Source organism: Canis lupus, chromosome 8 (genome assembly GCF_048164855.1).
Source record: "Canis lupus baileyi chromosome 8, mCanLup2.hap1, whole genome shotgun sequence".
Lineage (NCBI taxonomy): Eukaryota > Metazoa > Chordata > Mammalia > Carnivora > Canidae > Canis > Canis lupus.
In genome coordinates, this window is record NC_132845.1 from 5,789,005 (window position 1) to 5,808,055 (window position 19,051).

The 19,051-nt window shown below is 47.8% G+C and overlaps 1 protein-coding gene across 6 annotated transcripts in view; it reads left to right on the forward strand.

The window, feature by feature from the left end:
• TNNI3K (TNNI3 interacting kinase) overlaps nt 1-6,026 on the forward strand; it is a 285,086-nt gene extending 279,060 nt beyond the window's left edge. For 3 of the 6 annotated variants that reach the window (XR_012034825.1, XM_072834068.1, XM_072834072.1), the window contains 2 exons: nt 2,009-2,088; nt 5,462-6,026. Coding sequence is in view for 5 of the 6 variants with exons in the window: in XM_072834068.1 (XP_072690169.1) it covers nt 2,009-2,088; nt 5,462-5,538 (157 nt within the window). In the remaining variant the exon portion in view is untranslated. Of the gene's footprint in view, nt 1-2,008; nt 2,089-3,258; nt 4,178-5,461 lie in introns of those variants that run through there. The other 3 variants (XM_072834069.1, XM_072834073.1, XM_072834070.1) reach the window with 2 other exon arrangements.
• The last annotated feature ends 13,025 nt before the right edge of the window (nt 6,027-19,051 follow it).

Genomic DNA, 19,051 nt, shown 5'->3' on the forward strand with positions numbered 1-19,051 from the left:
TGACTTAAGAGATAGACATTTTTTAAGGACCTGTTAATTAATTAAATTGTTCAAACTATATATATATATTTTTTTTTTTTTTTGAGCTTCTCCTATGTACCAGGCACCAGTGTTGAGTATATAGCAGGGAATAAAGGAGATAAGATAGACAAGGTTTCCAACCTCATTGCATGAAGGCATATGTAAGTAAATAGATAAGCAAGGTGATTTTATGTAATTCTTTTTTTTTTTTTAATTTTATGTAGTTCTAAAAGAAGTACATTGTTGTGATGAGCTACACAGTGATAAAAGCCAAGGAATGGTGGTGAGGGAAGGCCTCTCTGAGGAAGTGATGTTATAAGCGAGGTCTGAATGCGGGGAGATCCAGGCTTGGGTGAAGGCAGGGCCAAGGCCTCAGAGAAACGGGATTCAATTTTATTAAAAAGTTTAGTCCAAGCCGAGTTAACAAATGCAAAAATCTCTGGATTAGGAAAGAGCTCGGAAGGCTCAAGGGACAGAAGGAAGTGCTTAGCAGAAGATGGGGACAGGGTACGAGTTGAGGTTGAGGTAGTCGGGCCCAGGGCCTTGGAGGTGAGGGTAGAGCATTAGAGTACGTTTTACTCTCGGTGAACTGGGAGGCCATTGGGGAGGTTTTAAGTAGGCAAATGGCTAAATCGGCTTTCTACTGTGAAAAGATCTCTCTGGGTAATAGATGGAGAATGGATTATAAGGGGAAGGGGGGAAAGCAGGACGATGGATGAGGAGGCAAGTCGCAGAGCCCCCAACAAGAAAGAGATGATATGGCCTAGATCTTGAAACTCAAGAGGGGGTGAACTGATTAGGGTTACGTTTTGGAGGCAGAGCTAAAGAGATTTGAATTGAGAGAACCAGACACCAAGGGTGACTCTAAAACTGTTGGCCGCAGTGACTAAATGCTGTGGTGCTGGCTGGCGACTGGGATGGAGAGCACTGGCTTGGGACGGGGGAGGTAAGAGTTCTGCTGTGCGCACAGTGAGGCCGGTACCAGGGGTGACTAGGGCAGCCTCCTGGAGGATGCTCAGGTGCAGGTGAGAGACGGGGACATCAGAGAGGCCACACTTACATAATTAACTGACAGATGTGATTCGATATTAGGGTGAGGGTTAAGGTGGCTTCCGGTTTTGAGCCTGAAGAAGTAAAAAAGGAAGCAACCCCACTAACCAGGGTGGTAAAAGACTAGGAGAAGTTGGAAGAAGAGCAGGATTCATGAGGGTCGGGAACCAGGAAGGACTTCCCACTTGAACAGTGGATAAGCACACAGGGTTTGGAACCTGAAAGCCTTGGGTCTGAACCATAGATGAGCCAACCACCTATGGTTGCATATGGTTTATGCAACTATAAACCTGTGTGACAAGTTACTTAATTGCTCCAGCCTCAGTTTTCTTACCTGTAAAATGACAGACATGATTTGGTAATAGTAACGATTAAGCGAGGTGAGAGAGGGCAATGCTTGATACGTAGGGATCACGCAGTAGATACTCTCATCACCATCTCTTACATGTACCATCATAATAGCAGCAGCGTAATATTAACGATATCTCTCGGCGTGTGGTTGCTCGGTAGTGATTATTACCGAGATAATAGCGTTCTGGATGTGTCAGTTCCTTTTAAGTAGGGCCTACAATGGTATTAACTCGGGTTTTCGATTCAACGCTCCTTTTTGGTACATTTAATCATCATCAAAACAAACTGGAGATTATTGATGTGCTTTACCCATTTTAGGGATGAATAAACTGAGGCTGAGAAAGGGGCCCAGGACTTTTGGAGCCTACCTGGAAGAGCCAGGACTCACACCTGGATCAGACTTACTCCAACTAATTGGGAGCTCTTTCCCAACTAGTCGCTTGTAGCATAAAAACACCTTTGTATCACTTTGTCAGTTTTCTGGGACCTCTGCTGAGTGAATGGATTGTGTTTTATAAAAATGTGATTAGCAAACCGCCACTGTGCTTTTCCTAGTGTGAAATCATGTGTGTCGTGGATTTTGCAGCGCCGGGCCGTGTTCCTCTCAAGGCCTGTCTTTGGAGGAGATGAAGAGAGGTCTCCAGTCCTCGCCCGTTGACAAATACGGTGAGTATACGGATTCTTCAGATTGATTAAGGGAACTGCCCCTAGGAGGCTGACATGATTTATCCGATAACAAGGCAGAAAAGGTTTTGTTTCATATGATAACTAGAAACGACAGGTGCTTAAAAACTACTATATTATAAAAGTACGACCTTCGATCTTAAGTCTCACAAAACTCTGCATTTACCATTGAGTTTAATAACGTGTGTGCCTAAGGCTGTGCTCGTACAAGCGTAGCAGAGTGTGTGCACACGTGGAAAAAGGTACAACTCTCCTTCATGCAAACAATCGGCTGCACCTTGTGATGCTCCGAACCCCCTGTCGCCACCTTGCTTGAGTTCATCACAGGTACGTTGGGAGGAGAGAAACAGGAGATGAGTTTCTGCAATGACATCACCTGCTGGGGAGGGGGGGCTCTTCCCCTTTAGCCAGCACCCAAGGGTAAAACGTAAACCCAGCCACCCCCTCAACAAGCTGCAGCAGAGGTGAAGGTACCCTGGATGGTGTCCGTTTTGCACAGAATTACTTTAAAAGGAATTAAGAAAGCTCTTGGAAAGAGTTGACACAGGTCTATACAGGCCCCTGGAAGCCAGAGGATGGGTAATCGCCCTTAGCACCAGCTGCCATATTAATGTGCTCGGCCTGTAATGTCCTTTTACCAACCTCTAAGCCTGAGAGGCTCTATATTTAATTGGAATTTTAGCACAATGGGCTCATTTATTCATGAGAACTTGCCTTGACAATATGGAGAACTGAAAAAAGAAAAATGTATGTCAGTTGAAGAGATCAGATTTATTACAAGAACCGGGGTTTGGGGAAGAATAAATTGGATGATGGGTTTCCAGGTCTCTGATTCAGCTGGCAATAGACCCTGCAAGCCCTCCGCTTCGGGATCCCCACCAATGCCCCTCATTTTGCCGAGTGTTATTACCTAAGGCATTCGAGAGCCTTCAAGAAATGAAGAAAAAAAAATTGTTCTGGCTAAATGCAGGCAAACTACTTGGGGGGCATTAAAGAAGGGAAACTTTGTGCTCTGACTCCCAGGACGTGTCTAGAATGCAGTCGAGTGCCTTTCATCAGCAGCTTAACAACATAATCTATGGCCAGTCCCGCAGCCCGGGCGGGGGGACATGTGCTCTGGGTGTCACAGCATCACATTTTGTTTTTTTATAGAGACAATACCGTTTTTCCAGACCTTTGCAGATGATGCGACCACATAGCCACGATATACAGGGCATCCTTTGAAACATGTGCTTTGACCAAAAGTCTTTCCTTTCATGGTGGACGGAGCATTGCAAGATGAAGCATTTCATTGTCGATCTTGTTTCTTGGAGGACTAAGACCCGGAGCAGAACTCCTCAAGAGGGAGGAGACGGGAGTGATGCAGTGAAGCTGGGGTTCCCTCCGCGTGTACCCCTGGGTCCCAGGGGTGGAAGAGAACACTCGGGTGTTAGGATGCAGGGCGGGCCCCACAGGCAAAGGAGATACAGCTCCATCTCCCCCTAGGAACGTCCCAGGGGTCAAGACAGAACTTTCCATTGCTCTCCATTTTCATGGCATTAGCCAACTGGGGCAAAACAGCTCCTTGGGGAACTGTCCCCCCGCCCCAGAGCAGGGCTAGAGGAGGGAGATGGAACTACATACACCCCAACTTTCTCTCTACCGCAGACCTCTCACCCTCAAGTAACAAGGCAGGCGCCCACGGCTCAGGCTTTTCTGGAAGCCTGTGGTCCAATTTCTCTTGGGTCCCTCCTAAGTGGGGGGGGGGGCCACACAGGTGCCGGCCCTTCTGGCAATGACGCGCCAATAAAATCATCAGCCCCCCATGGGCCAGCCGCGGAAGACTGCCACCCACGCCGGGGAACAAGGCCTCCCCGTGGGGACCCCAGATGCCCCGGGGACAGGCAGAGGGGCGCCGGGGCCCTGCACTGCCTGCTGCCCTAGCAGGTGGATGAGGAGCCTAAGCACGGCGCCGAACACCTGAGACCTGAGACCAGGTGCGGGGTCAGGCTGCAGGCCATGAAACGCTGGGCCTGACCCCTCAGACTTCCATGGAAGCCCCCCAAAATTGGGATTCCGGGCTGTGTATCCTGCCGCCCCTTGACTCCCCCCCCACCCCCCCGCCGCAGAACCTGCTCCTATGCTACCTGGGCCCGCCTCCCCTCCCCTCGGCTCCCCCCACCCCATGGCACCTGCTCCCATGTGACCTGGGCCCACCTCCCCTCCTTCCTCCCCTCCCCTTGGCCCCCTCCATTCCCCCTCCCCCGTGGCACCTGCTCCTATGTGCCCTGGGCCCACCTCCCCTCCCCTCGGGTCGCCCCCCCGTAGCACCTACTCCTATGTGACCTTGGCCCCCCTCCCCTCCCCTCGGCTCTCCCCCTCAGCTGCCCCCCGCCGTGGCACCTGCTCCCATGTGACCTGGGGCCACCTCCCCTCCCCTCGCCCCGCCCCCTCCCCGTGGCACCTGCTCCTATGTGCTCTGGGCCTGCCTCCCCTCCCCTCGCCCCACCCTGTGGCACCTTGGCACCTGCTCCCATGTGACCTGGGCCTGCCTCCCCTCCCCTTGGCTCCCCCCTCGGCTCCCCCTCTGTGGCACCTGCTCCCATGTGACCTGGGCCCGCCTCCCTCCCCTCGCTCTGAAAACGCAGCCAGCCATCAGAGGAACGAACGGGTGCCGCCCGGCCCGCGGTCTCTAGGACAGCGGCCTGGGCCTGGGCCTGGGCCTCGGGCTGCCTTCTTGGGCTCAGCCGGGGCCTTGGCTTCAATGAGCATCGAATCCCGCTGGTATCGAGGCCAAGCATGGGGGTGCACTCAAGACCCGGGTGCTCAGGGAGCAAAAACAAAACAAGACCTCACCAGAGGCCACCTGCCATAGAGCGGCTCTTTCCTTGTCCTTGACGCCAGCCCCCCTTCTCCGCTTCGCCCCGGCGGTGTCACGCACCCTAGGGATGGTCTGCCGCACGTTCCCAACCTTCTGGATCAGGGATCCTTTTTGCAGATGAAGACACTGAGGCCTAGAAAGGTTAAGTGGACACAAACCACAGAACCAGTAAGCAGAGGAGCCAGGGTTTAAACCCAGACTTGCCTGACAGGGAAGCCCATGGTTCTCGCCACCGCGACCCACCAGCTTCTCGAACCGTCCCCTGCTATGGCCCACTGGGGTGCACATCACACCCCCGCCCTCCGCGGTCCTCTGGTCTCAGCTCTCTGGTTTGCATGTTGCACTTTGCCTCCGTTCCACAGCTGCTGCCAGCAAGTCTTCCCAGAGTGTTCCGGGAGCCGGGAGAAGCTCTGTGGGGCGCTGGGGGAGGGGGGGCAGAGAAGGGCAGGATGGACACGGGCCGGTAGGTGACAGCGGGCGTCTACTCTGATGCAGGCTACGTGTCCGACCCCATGAGCCCGATGCAGCTTCATTCCTGCCGGAGTAGAGGCCGCTGCGAGGACAGCGGCTGACCGCGTGCGGCGAGGACCTACGGCCGGCTCTCCAGGACCTACGGACGGCTCTCCAGGACCTACGGACGGCTCTCCAGGACCTACGGACGGCTCTCCCTCCCAACCGGGCAGGCTCGCGTCCCATCATAATGTTTTACCCTCCAAGGTCTCCTCATTATTGTTCATTCTGGTCCTGTTTCATTCCCCACCGCAACTCGGGCTTTGGATTTGTGGCTACGGAACAACACGCAAGACCTGGAAGAACCAAGACCTGGAAGGTCCTTAAAGAATTGGTTTGGATTTTGTAACTGAAAGAACAAATCGGTATCGTTGCTTGCGGATGGGGCCCGAGTCCGTGGTGGGCGCTTGCCACGTTATTCTGTGGACTTGTGTTTGAGATCTGTGGGTTTGATGTGATTTTTTGGAGGGGGGATATTATTCATTTTCCCATATTATGTCACCTCCAGCACCCAGCTCTGTGATTAAAGGTTCTTTGTTGGCCCACAAAAGGGATCCAGAAGCGCCTGTCATTCCAACAAGCCTATACCTTCTTTATGACGTGTCGGTGATGACCTTCAGGTCAGGACGCTCCCAAAATGTTGGGCTCAGTCATTCAGCCTCCCCGTACATGACGCCGAGCGCCCTGCGCTTTGTTTAGGGGCCTCGTCGCTGTTAGCACCAAGGTGTCATAAATGCCATCGGTTCACGTGAGGACACGGGCCCGCAAGTGCAAACCCGCTGTGCGAACCAGAGTCTGGCGCAGGGCGTGGGGAGGCTGTCCGAGGCACCAGTGGCCTCCAAAAAATGAGCAATCTGGGGGCGCCTGGCTGGCTCAGTCAGCAAATCCTGTGACCCTTGATCTCAGGGCTGTGAGTTCAAGCCGCATGTCGGGGGAGGGGGGTAGCGTTTACCTACAGAGAGAATTGGGGCGGGGGCGGCGGGGGGGATCTGCTTTCCAGGCTCATTCCAACCAGGAAGACAGGATTACTTCCACCAAAAAAAGTTTTGCCATTGAAATGCAGACTTGGGGGGAAAAAAAAAAGCAGGAAACCACGAAAAATCAGTGTGATAATTACTACTTTTCACCTCCTTAAGAGAAAAAAAATTAGTAAAGGAAGATGGGGTATGGGGTAGCCCGTAAGTCAGAGTTTCTAGATCTCAGCACTGCCGATGTGCTGGGGGTGGTGACCATCTTCGTGGGCGCTGTCCTGGGCTCAGGGGGATGTCTTCTGCGCCCACATGCCAGTCACAGCCCCCCTGGAAAGTCTCCAGACATTTCTAAATGTGCCCACGGGCGGGGGGGGTAGGGGGACAAAACTGCCCCCAGCTCGAGAACCACTGCTCTAAACCCTGAGAGGACAACTGAGGACTTGGAGAGCAATGATGGAATATTGAACCCGGCGTGGACAGGACTTAGGCAAATCTGCTTTCTCGTCCTGAGTGATACGGCCTCGTATGCAAGGGCAAGGGAATGGGCAAGTGCTGATTGCTCCATTCAGGCCTCTGGTGAGCTCCCCCCGCGACCCCCATCATCCTCCCTTCTCCCCCCTACTGATTAGAAATTAGGTTTCGTGAGGGCAATTTCTATCAGGACAAACAGCCTCACCTCTAAAACGCTTCAAAAAAATAAAAAGAAAAATAAATAAAAAATAAAAATAAAACGCTTCCGAGCCTTTTCTTAGGACCTGTGGTTCCAAAGTCGAAGGTCCTCTGAGCAGCAGGGGGTAGCCCAGTGCCAGCCCAGCAGACCCAACACATGACACACCTCCACTTAGCTTCACTCTTCTTCTCCCCCGGCCTCTCGCTTCCCCACCTCATTATTCTGGCGTCATAGGTGCTCTTTCCCACCTAGCAGGTTGCCAAGGGTCCTTCTAAGAAGCAGAAACAAGGAGCCTGCAGTGGCCGTGCAGGTATAAAGCCTTCTGGCAAGGGGCTGGCCAAAGAGCACCTGTCTCTAGGGCTCTCTCCCTCTCTCTAGGCCTCTGCTGGGGCTGCTTGAGGGAATGAGCCAGCACCCAGCCTGGGGTTCTTCAGGCCTTAATCCTTTTATGAGTTGAAAGGAATACCTTAGAAAGTTAAAAAAATAAAAATAAGTGAATATCTACTTCTAACTAAAAGATTCATGGTAGGTAGGCGTGATGCCGATTGCATGTATGATCAGGCCCGGGCTGGGGTAAAGCGGGCATCCTCCCAGTTTCCCGTGGACCGGAGATCATATCCGGAGGAAGGACAGTTTCCTTTTGAAACACTCCTCGAGAGGGGGATTTTCTAGAAAAAATACGTGAGGCTCCCTCTCTTTGTTTCCTTTAATTAACGACCTTCGCTCTCCACCATGTATCTCCTTAGGTTACCGCTTCCCTCTGGCTCTTGTCTTGTCGAGGATCTGCAAATAATGAGACTAATGTGTCTTGATTCCTGAGAAGGGGAACCTTTTCACAGATGCCAACCTGTAGCTCACAAATCCTTGGCGTTACTGCACCTCTAATGGGGCCTAAGGATCATCTTAGAGTTTGTCTTGAGATCAGGAGGTTTTCGTGTGCGCGCCTGTGTGTCTTTTCTCCTTGCTGAAAAATGTCTCGCTAATTGCTTTCTTTTTCTGCTGGTAAAAACGAACTTCTGTGATCATGTTTTTGCATGCTTAGCACATTACATTTTTTTTCTATGCGCGTGCAGCACTGAGCTCACTTTGAAGATGTTCAATTAGCTATAATTGTAAGCCAAATTACAGCAGCACCAGGAGAGAGTTATTCCAACAGAGTGATTATTTGGGTTAAATTATTTCCAAAGCTGACATTTCCCTGGGAAAGAGGAAAAAAATGGGTGCTGGCGGTAGGAGAAAAGGCTAGTGCTAGATAATCCATCTGAAATGAAAGCCTTGACTTCTTTCTTTCCCTCTCTTCGTCCCTAATTTTCCTTCCTTCCTTCCATCCCTCCTTTCCTCCTTCCTTCCTTCCTTCCTTCCTTCCTTCCTTCCTTCCTTCCTTCCTTCCTTCCTTCCTTCCTTCCTCCTTTCCTTCCTCTCTTCCTTCCTTCTTGCCCTAAAACAGTGACCACTGACTTTGGAGTCACTCAGACCTCCTACAGGAACTGCGTGACCTTGGGCAAGTCACTTAACCTACCTGAGCTCCAGGTTATTTTCTGTAAGATGGTAGTAATAGCATTTCTCTTGTAGCGTTACTCTAAGAATTACAAATCCTATAAAGTTCATTGTAGAGTTCCTGGCACACAATAGCTGGTATTGTTGTAAATGTTGTTGTTGTTTTTTTCTTTTTTTTTTTTTAATGAGAAAGGTATGCCACTTTTTTTAAAAAAGATTTTATTTATTTATTCTTGAGAGACACACACACACACACAGAGAGAGAGAGAAAGAGGTAGAGACCCAGGCAGAGGGAGAAGCAGGCTCCATGCAGGGAGCCTGACGTGGGACTCGATCCCGGGTCTCCAGGATCAGGCCCTGGGCTGAAGGTGGCGCTAAACCACTGAGCCACCGGGCTGCCCAAATGTTGTTCTTGATCATTACTGTTATATCGCCAAGCAGCCAAAGAGCTGTAGTACAACAGGGGGGCATAAGAAGGGTGGAGACGGTTTTCTCTCATGTGAAAATAACCATCAATGTCCCTAAAACCCCACCTTTGCAAACAGCCGTCGTCTGAGCTGATACTTCTAAGGCAGAGTGAGCCGAGATCCAGCGCCCTTAGGCTTGTCTTCCTTGGTGATGACTTACTTATACCCGAAATCAAATCAGAAGAGAAATCAAATCCTTCAAATCAAATACAAGAACCAAAAAGCATTTCCCCCCTACAGGAGGGATGCTAAGTAAAAATAGCAAGAAAACGTGTATCGAACACCCATTATGTGGCAGGAACTGTTTTAGGTGAATTTAAATGCAATTATGCCACTGAGTTCTCCAAATAATTCTGGAAAGGGAGAATTTTTTTTTCTTGCTTGCTCAAGTGGGTAATGAATCTGAGCGAGCATAGAATGGAACCAAGTTTCAAAGCTAGGTTTGCCTCGCACTAGTATCCACGATTTGTTCACTACCCAGTACCTGCCTCCGTTGTGTGGAGGAAAAGTAGCAAATGTCCACCAGCCAGGATCATGGTAAAAGCACACAAATCTGCAGTCCTGCAGTCCTGAAGAAAATTTGGGAATTAGCCCTGGGAAAGTTAGTTTCAGGGTGACTCATTATTGCAAAGTAAAACCAAAAATATAATCATCATCATTTTTTCCCTGTTTTAATTATGGAAAAGAAGGGGCTGGAATAATCTCAAGGCTCAAAAAAAAAAAAAAAAAACACACACATTGTTATTTTCTAGGCAGACGGAGCCAGAAATGATTGACAGGAGCAAGACTCTCCCCATGATAAGCAGGAACAAAAAAGTTAGGAGGGCAAAGCATGGCAATTAGGGAAGCCAAGGAGTTTCACATTTTCCTCTCCTCATTAGCACACTGGGCAGGGGAGGCAAGGAGAGCAAGCGGGCCCGTTGCCAGCAGGATCCGAATGCCTTCCTCCTTCCTAGTTGTGCATCCCGTGTGGTCACTCGAGCTTGCATCCTGGAGAGCTTCCCCTCCTCGGTTCCCTTCCATATTTCAAGACCCACCAGGGCAAAGAGGAGCCAGTGGACACTTGCAATCCCTTCCCCAGGATCCGTCGAACGCTCAGCGGCCGCAATAACAGACTGTGGTCCAGGACTGTCGGCTCAATTAGCACCGGATGCAAAACATGATGGAGAAGCAAAGTTCCTCTCCCTCCTTGGACACCCTACCTTTTATGAGGCTAACTAGAAACAAAAAGAGCAGGGGTTGCACATCTCTCCCCAGGCCAGAGGTCCAAGGCAGCACAGCAGCCGACCCAGTGGCAGGGTGCTAATTAAATTAGGCCTTCTTGAATTAAAACACTGCCACGGGGGCCAAGCCCCGCTGATGAGGACACACGTCTCCAAAGCACTTTCAGTCGAGCTTTATGTTTAATTAGTGAGATAAAAAGAATATTATCTCAAGTATCTGCCTCTTAAGCAATGGGCTCGCATGCAGAAAGGAGGTATCTTCACCGTCTTTAAAAAAGGTTTCGAAGCTCACTAATTTCCACTAACCTCCATCTCCTCTTTTATCTCAACTAATCAGTAAAGGGTACGATTCCAGCAAGACCATGAAATGCAATAAAAATAATTTGAATGTTGGTTTGTCCTTCGGTTTTCTACTCAGAATAATTGATGGTCTGCTTAACACCACTTCAAAAAGTAATCCACAGTGAAGAACATCAGGTTCTTACAGCTTTTGGGTTTTGTTTTTGGTTTTTTTTTTTTTTTTCCCTTTCCCGAAACTCAAATTAGTCTAAGGGAAAAAAAAAAATCAATGTTAAGATTGAGGATAATTTGAAGTAATCAGAATAAAAATGAATGGGACACTGGATGATGTATGTTTATCCTACACCAAGTATGAAACTGTAGGGAGCAGAGCAGCATAAAGCAGTTCTTTTTTTATAAATTTATTTTTTATTGGCGTTCAATTTGCCAACATATAGAATAACACCCAGTGCTCATCCCATCAAGTGCCCCCCTCAGTGCCCGTCACCCAGTCACCCCCCGCCCCCAGCCACCTTCCCTTCCACCACCCGTAGTTCGTTTCCCAGAGTTAGGAGTCTTTCATGTTCTGTCTCCCTTTCTGATGTTTCCCACCCATTTTTTCTCCTTTCCCCTCATAAAGCAGTTCTTAAGCATCAGCCTATGTCAGGATTCTCAGAGAGTTTATTAAAATACGCGTCTCCGGGCCTCATCCCAGGTTTTAGAATCGGGAGCAGCAAGTTATCAGGAGGTGCGGGACCACGCGGAGAGGCCCTGGCGTAGTGGCTCAAGGTGTGAGCTCCAGAGCTTTAGGGTCAGACGTGGGTGATGTTCTGTTTCTTCCCCTCATTACGGGACCTTTCGTGGGCAAGTAACTTCATCTCTCTGATCCTCAGACTCCCTACCTGTAAAGCGGTTATAGGGATTCTTACCTCACAGGGAAGATTAAGTAAAATGATGCACGAAAAGCACATATCCCAGTGCCGGGCACAAGATAAATGTTCCGTAACGACTGGCCAGGCTTGATAGAACATGACTGAGAGAGGACTCGAGCAAGCACCAGGGGCCGATCATTTATTTCCTGGATGCTAATGAGAGGATCTGGCTGAGAAAATTTAAGTGTTTGTAAGACAAGCCCTAAGTTATGGTCCTGCGTGCAATTAAGGTTACGTAACAAAAAGAAAGTGAGGACACAAAAGGCACAAGGTGGATAAAAAAACTATAACCCGATTTGCAAATACAGTTACATTGGACATGAGCAGTGATGAGTGTCTCCAAGGACCAAGTATTAGACACCTTCAGATCTTCTTGGCCTCACCTATGCCATTGACCAGTGAGCATCCAGCTCACTACCACATTGTAGGGTTGGCACCCCCTCCTCCCCTCTGCACACCTACACGCCTCGTTCCTACTTCCAGGGATTGCATTCTTGCTGAAGAAGGAAGCAGCCTGTGAGCGTTTGCTCAGGGTCTGCTTTCTGATGAAACCAAACTACAGTAGACCTGTATGCAGATGATTGGGATTTTGACCACTCTTTCCTCCTTAGGGAGGCGTGGTTTGTAGAATGAAGGAGTAGGCTGTTGAAGAAGAATGCAATTAGCCTAAGAATGAATCAGCAGATGAATGAGGGGCTCCAGAGCCTGCTGGAGCTCTGGGATCCCAATTTCACAATTTCAATTTCTTTCTTTTGCCCCTTTTGAGTATCCTGTTGTCTCTGCTGCTAAAAGATCAAGTGAGGCATATTAAAAATGTTAAGTTTCTTTGAGTGAAAATCTATTCCAGGAGGGCAGCACCAAGCCCGAAGTGGTTAGGCCCCGTCCACCGACAGGAGATGTAGAGCAAGACTTTTATGGGAGACGCCGGAGCAAAGCAAAGCAATTATTGATTGGCTACAGTTTAAGCAGTTGCCTTATTTGGAAAAGCTCCGTTGGCTCTTCGGGACTGGTGGCTCTTAGGTTTTGATTTCCTAACCCTGAGACACTGATAGGCTTAGGCCTCGGTTTGCTTACATGAGGTGCTGAGGTAATCAGAGCCACGTCAGTCCCCTGGGCTCCTTTTCTAATTAACCTAACACCGTTTTTCCCTCTGTTTCAGTCTGTTATGTGGGAGACGTTGTGCTGAGCACGACTGTGTTTGGTCACGCCCTTTCTAAGTACCCTGAGCACCAGCAAAAGTAGTACAGATGCGGGGTGTTTGCTTTCCTTGCTCTACATTTCAAAAGGCTGATTTTTACCTCTTCCTTTCTGATTCTTGTTATTTCTCTCATCCCACCAATCTGCTAACTCATTTTCTTACTTTATTCCTGTATTCCTATTTAGCCATCGTTGCTGGTCTTTATTTTCCTTGAAACCTTGTGTTCGGTGTGTTTCTGCAAGTTGGAAATGACTTTTTGCCTGCCTTTCCAGGAAAGCCCATCATTTCTATAAAAATGACTGGCTTCCCGGCATTGCCAGGAGGGCACTGGCCACTCGACGTCCCACCCCCAACAAACTCCATCTCTATGGTGCTTCTCATTGTTTTAGGTTAAGCATTCTTCACTCCTAGGGAGGTCTGATAAATCAAGTGCTTTTTTATTGTTTTTGCCTTTAACTCTTCAACCCTCCTAAAATAGGAGCTTCACTACCTTTGTGTACCAGTCCCCGAAAGCATAAGGGAGCAAATCCCCAAGTTTTGTCATAATAGAGCCCGGCCTACTCCAGTATAACTCCTCCTTAGTTTCAGTAATTGCCTGCTCATCCTTCAAAGTCATGGTTCTTTACAAAGAGAACAAGGAAGCAGAATTAATTAATAGAGGACTGGCTGGATTGGAAAGGCACCAACTTAAAGGTCGAGAGGGGGATGAAAGGCGATAGAGTATTGACACAAGATTGTTAGTCTACTGCTCTGCAGAACCCCAAACCTCTCAAAGTTCCTTTTGGCATCCACATATTCACCAAAAACCTTCCACCTTCTACAGTACAAAGTCAGTGCATTTGGGGCCAAGTTCAACTGGTCAAACCTATGCAAAGCAAGCACATTTTTAAAAAATTCTAATAATTAAAATAATTGGCTAGCTAAGAAAAGACTGTCCCAGTTAATTGGTCTCTGCTGAAGAAACATTAGGCTTTGGGGAAAATGCATGTTTAATAGAAGTAATAAGTTATTAATACAAATGGAAATTCTGCAAAATGTAAAATAGTGAATAGTGGAGAAGGTTCAAGTTGCTTGCTAAAGCTAAATTAGTTTGTTCCCTTCTCCCTCCCTATCCATTAAGCTGTTAATTGACTTAAAATATTAATACAGCTCAAGAATCACAGAGAGACACCTCCTTATTTGCAATTTTCCTGTCAAATGTCTTACTACTGTATCGAAAATGATTATTCATAATATAAGCATACACTGCAATTAATCAGAACCACAGCAATGGGAATGTTTACAAATGTTGTTAGTGTTCTCAGCCTGGTTAAAAACAGATCCTCCTTTACCCCCTTAGAATTTTGAACAATCTCCTTTAAAAGGCATGTTTCCTCTTTTTTTTTTTAATGGAATCTATGGAGTTCATTTTTCCCCGTGGTGCTAATTTATGGTGTTTATTTGTAAACATGGTGGCATTAATAACTATCAACAACATTTGAAGGGAGCCATTAGTCGGGTCTCCAAGGAGATGACTGGTTTCCTACACACACATCCAGGGGCTTGTCCCCCAGCATGGTCACTCAGGGATCTCACAGCAGGCAGATGATGTTTGTTAGGCCTAGTTAGGGCTCTGGCCCAGGTGCCTTTGGAGAACTAGGATAAACCATGAGTGTGCCACAGAGTCCCTATTTCCCACTCTTTTAAGGCCTGGTCAAAGAGACGCATCTTCCTTCACACGCCTTTGCCTCCTAGGCCTTAGTCTAGTTTCCAGTCTGCCATATTTTTGTTTAACTTTTTATTTTAGATAACGATCAATTCACAAAAATTGGCAAAAATCGAGTACGGGGAGATCCTGTGCCTGTGGACGTAGCTTCCTCCAGTGGAACATCTTATGCTTCACTATAGGACAATATCAAACCCAGAAGTTGACATTGGCCTACTGCTTTTTGTTGTTGTTGTTGTTGGGGCCTGTTACTCACTTTTAATTAGGAAGACGCTCTGAGCCCTTATTCTATCGGCCGCAGTGGACAAGTTACAGGAGAGTGAAAACAATTGAAAAATGAGGCACTCAGAAGACAGAATATGTAAACCCTTTGCTTTTCTAAGGTTTCATACAACCTAGTTGTCTCCATGACCCATAAATGAACTCTTCCTTGGAGAAGAAACATGCGAAGAAATAGCACCAACAAGAGCATTACAATTTTAAATGCCACTAAAAAGAGCGCTGCAACGTTATATGCCAATAACAAGAGCACTGCGATTTTAAAATCTCTTCCCAACCATTTCAAGACAATTGTGTTAAACCATCATTTAAGAAGCTATCGTTGTTGAAAAAGCTGAGTCTCAACTGCTGGCATCTGCATAGTCAATCCAAACCTGATTTGGGGGAACTTGTGCCTATGAATATTTGAAAAAAATATATATATTCTCTTGCTTTATGATTAAATGATGTAATTATTTTGAAGATTATGTGGAAAAGTGCCTTTTGTAACATAAAGACTCGGTATCTCAAGAGTCTTCCCACTACCATACAAATAGATCCTTTATAAAACTTTTATTTTTTCCTGAACTTGCAAAGAATAAGGAAACTCTTTTTTAAAGAGTGAGCTAAGGACACCCGGGTGGCTCAGTGGTTAAGTGCTTGCCTTCATCTCAGGTCATGATCCCACAGTCCCGGGATCGAGTCCTGCATTGGGATCCCTGCAGGGAGCCTGCTTCTCCCTCTGCCTGTGTCTCTGCCTCTCTCATGAATAAATAAATAAAACCTTTAAGAAAATAAGAGTGAGCTAAAACCATCAGTGTTTGGGGTAAGCCCCAGGGAAGAACAAGGTTGCCCTGAGAGCAATGAAATATTAGAACAGAAATTGGAGATTGAGCCTTGAGCCTACGGGGCGGGGGGGGGAATTTTTTTATAAAGACCGATACATTAAACTGGACCCTGAGAGAATTATTCACACACTAACTCAATATTCACAAACAAATGAGAAACAAACCGCAATGGATGAAACTCGGCAGAAGTAACCATCTATAGATGCAGACTGCTCGGGACGCTAGATGGTAGAAGGATCCCTTTCAGAAGAGAAAATAACTCCGTAGAAAATACTCTAATTTTAAAAACGAAATGATGCAAAGTAAGAAGAACTTAGCGAGCAGCATGGGATCATCGGAAACGAACAGATAGATTTGGGTTAAAGACCAAACACAACGTTAAGAAATGACAAAACTGTCGAAAGCACAGACTGGGTGGTGCATTAAGCAGAGGATTAGACGGATGGCTACATGAAAGAGAGAATTGGCAAATCGCTCTGAAGAAATGACACAGAATGCCACATGTAGGGACAGAAAGGTTGAAAAATTTCAGAGCCTTTTTACCCATCTGTAAAACATGAATTAAAATACCTGCCCTATTTTGTCCTGTTTGCCACCAGATTCTACTCCATGAGAACAGTGCGCGCTCTGGGGGACAAGGACCCGTCAGGACAAACGGCCGCCACACACCAACAGGGTACAATCTGGACGCCCTCTGCCCCCTTCAGTCCCTTTCCCTCAGGCGATCCCTTGGCTTGCGTGGCTCCGCTGCACAGCCAGCTCACACTGAGTCTTCGGAGATACCCGGACCAGAGATCGCCCCGGGCCCAGGCCCTCTGGGGTGGGGGAGCACGCCTCACGTGCGATGGCTGGCCAGGAGCCCACCGGGCCACACATCCGCCGGGACCCAGCTGCCCAGATCCTACAGTTTGAAAGTGGAGATTAAGATTCGGAAACGATAGCACGTAACCACGGAGGGAGAAGCATTCTCCTCTGGAAGAGGCCTCACCTTGGAGCCTAAGGGAGTGGGACTCACATATGGCCTCTCGGGTGACAGAGAAATGATCCCAGCACTATACTTGTTGGTTTTTTTTTTTCTTTAATTTGTATTCTAATTGCAGTGAGTTAACCTACAGGGTTGCATTAGTGTCAGGGGTACGATCCGGTGATTTGACTCTTCCACACATCCCCCGGGCTCACCCCGACCAGCATTACCCTTGTGACTGTGGTATGTTGTGCTTCGGAAACCCTCCTCCACGGGGATGGCAGGATGCAGTGTTGTGCCTAAGACAGCAGGCCTCAAGCAGTGACTCTCTACCCTAGCTACCCAGGGAGCTTTATTTTTTTTTTAAGATTTATTTTTAAAGATTTTATTTATAAAAAAAAAAAAAAAAAGATTTTATTTATGTATTCATGAGAGACACAGAGAGAGAGGCAGAGACACAGGCAGGGAGAAGCAGGCTCCATGCAGGGAGCCCGACGTGGGACTCGATCCCAGGTCTCTAGGATCATGCCCTGGGCTGAAGGCGGCGCTAAACTGCTGAGCCGCCCAGAGATCCCCTGCCCAGGGAGCTTTAAAAAAGGCTGGCGCTGGGTCCTACTCCCCAGAGATTCTCATGGGCTGGGGTGCAGCCTGGCATCAGGGCTTTGGAAAGCTTCCCTGTAGATCCTAATGTGCTACTCGAGCTAAGAACCTTTGAGAACAGGGGGCTTCACGTATCTGTGGGCATGTGTCACCTGGCAGGCTTTCCAACACAGGCGGAGCTCCACACCCTCAGTCTGGTCTCCAGCCCAGCAACAGCAGCAGCACGGGGGGCTTGTTAGAAAGGTAAGCTCTTAGGGCTCCTGGAGGGCTCCGTGGGTTGCCATCTGCCTTCAGCTCAGGCCATGGGCCCAGGGTCCTGGGATCGAGTCCCACATCGGGCTCCTTGCTCGCTTCTCCTGCCTCTGCCTGCTGCTCTCCCTGCTTGTGCTCTCTCCTTCTATTAAGTAAATAACTAAAATCTTAAAAAAAAAAAAAAAAGGAAAAGAAAGAAGAAAAGAAAAGAAGAAAAAAAGAAAAAAGAAAAGAAAAAAGAGAAAAGAAAAGAAAAGAAAAGAAAAAAGAAAAGAAAAGAAAGAGAAGAAAAAAGAAAAGAAAAGAAAAAAAAGAAGAAAAGCAACGCAAACTTTCAGGTGCCCTGCAACCCTGACAAATGGGAAACTCTAGCAAATACTAATTTAATCAGCCCTCCAGGAGATTCTAATGCAAGATAAATGTTGAGGACAGTCCTACCACAGATGGACCCATTTTCTTCTGGGTTCAGTCCCCTTGGAGACACTTTCTAGCTCTGTGACCTGAATATGTCACCTCACCATGGGCTTGCGTCTCAGTCTCACCATCTGTGAAATGAGGCTAACGGTACCTTCCTCACAGCCTTGTGAGGCTTAATGAATAAAAGAATAAAGAGTAAAAGAGTAAAAGCAAAATACGTTGAGCTGTAGGAAACCTGCCAGGCCAGGATTCTGAAGCCACACTGACCGTCTACTTTTTCAGAGCAGGGGTTGAAGTCTGTTTCAAAACCTTGACTACGTGTATTAATCTCACCGTGGAGATTTTTTTTTAAAGTCCTGATGCCTGACTCTCACCCCCCAGGGATTTAAAAAAAAATTTCCATGTGCAGCTAACATTGAGAACAGAGATTTAGATTCGAGTTTGTTAAGCCAATTTGTATCGGCTCAGATACGTTTATAATTTGTTGACTCCTGCTGCCGAGTTCTGGGCTAAGCAGGCGGCCACTAACCTGATGATTAGTTCAGTGGGGACAGTGTGCATTCTTAGAGATTTGCTTTCCTTTAAATTAATCCACGACGGGGGTGTGCGCGCGCCTGCGCTCGAGTGCACTCATCAAGGTAACTAGCATTTGGGATTTCTGCCGTCTCTGGCTGACACCCTTGGCCCAGCGGCAGAGGCTTGCCAACACCTGCCGGCAAACCCTATAATCCAGACTCGGCAAGCGCCTGTAATCCCGACTGCTGAAATGTCTCACCTACACTGTCTCCGAACACCTGCCTTTCAGTGTTTGCAAGGCAAGAATTAAGTTAACGATCCTAAAACCAAAACAAGCAAACAAACACAACCGACCAACATGTAGAGACTGAATGCAATTAGAAAGTCGGGTTTTGCATCTCCAAAAAAAGAAAATCTGATGGCCACCAGCGCTGTGAAGCGAAACAGTCTCTAGACTAAAGGTGGGAGTTCTCATCCACCTTTTGTTCATCAAAGGTGAACATCCTGTTTTGTTCCCTAACCAACGCCCAGCCCGTTCCTCAGACCGTCCGGGCCCCTGCTTTCCCAACCTGGTATCTAAAAATGGAAGTCTACAAATTGAAATTCAGTAAAAGATATATTTTTAAAAAAGGGGTGGGGAAGGGTACAGTCCTTGATCTCTAGTGTCCCTATTACCGTTAAATGTTATGAAAATATCATTTTCCCTTGCAGTCAACAAATTCAGATGCTTCCTGCATCAACATCAATTAAATTTGGGCTTAAAAATTTTCAGGACAGG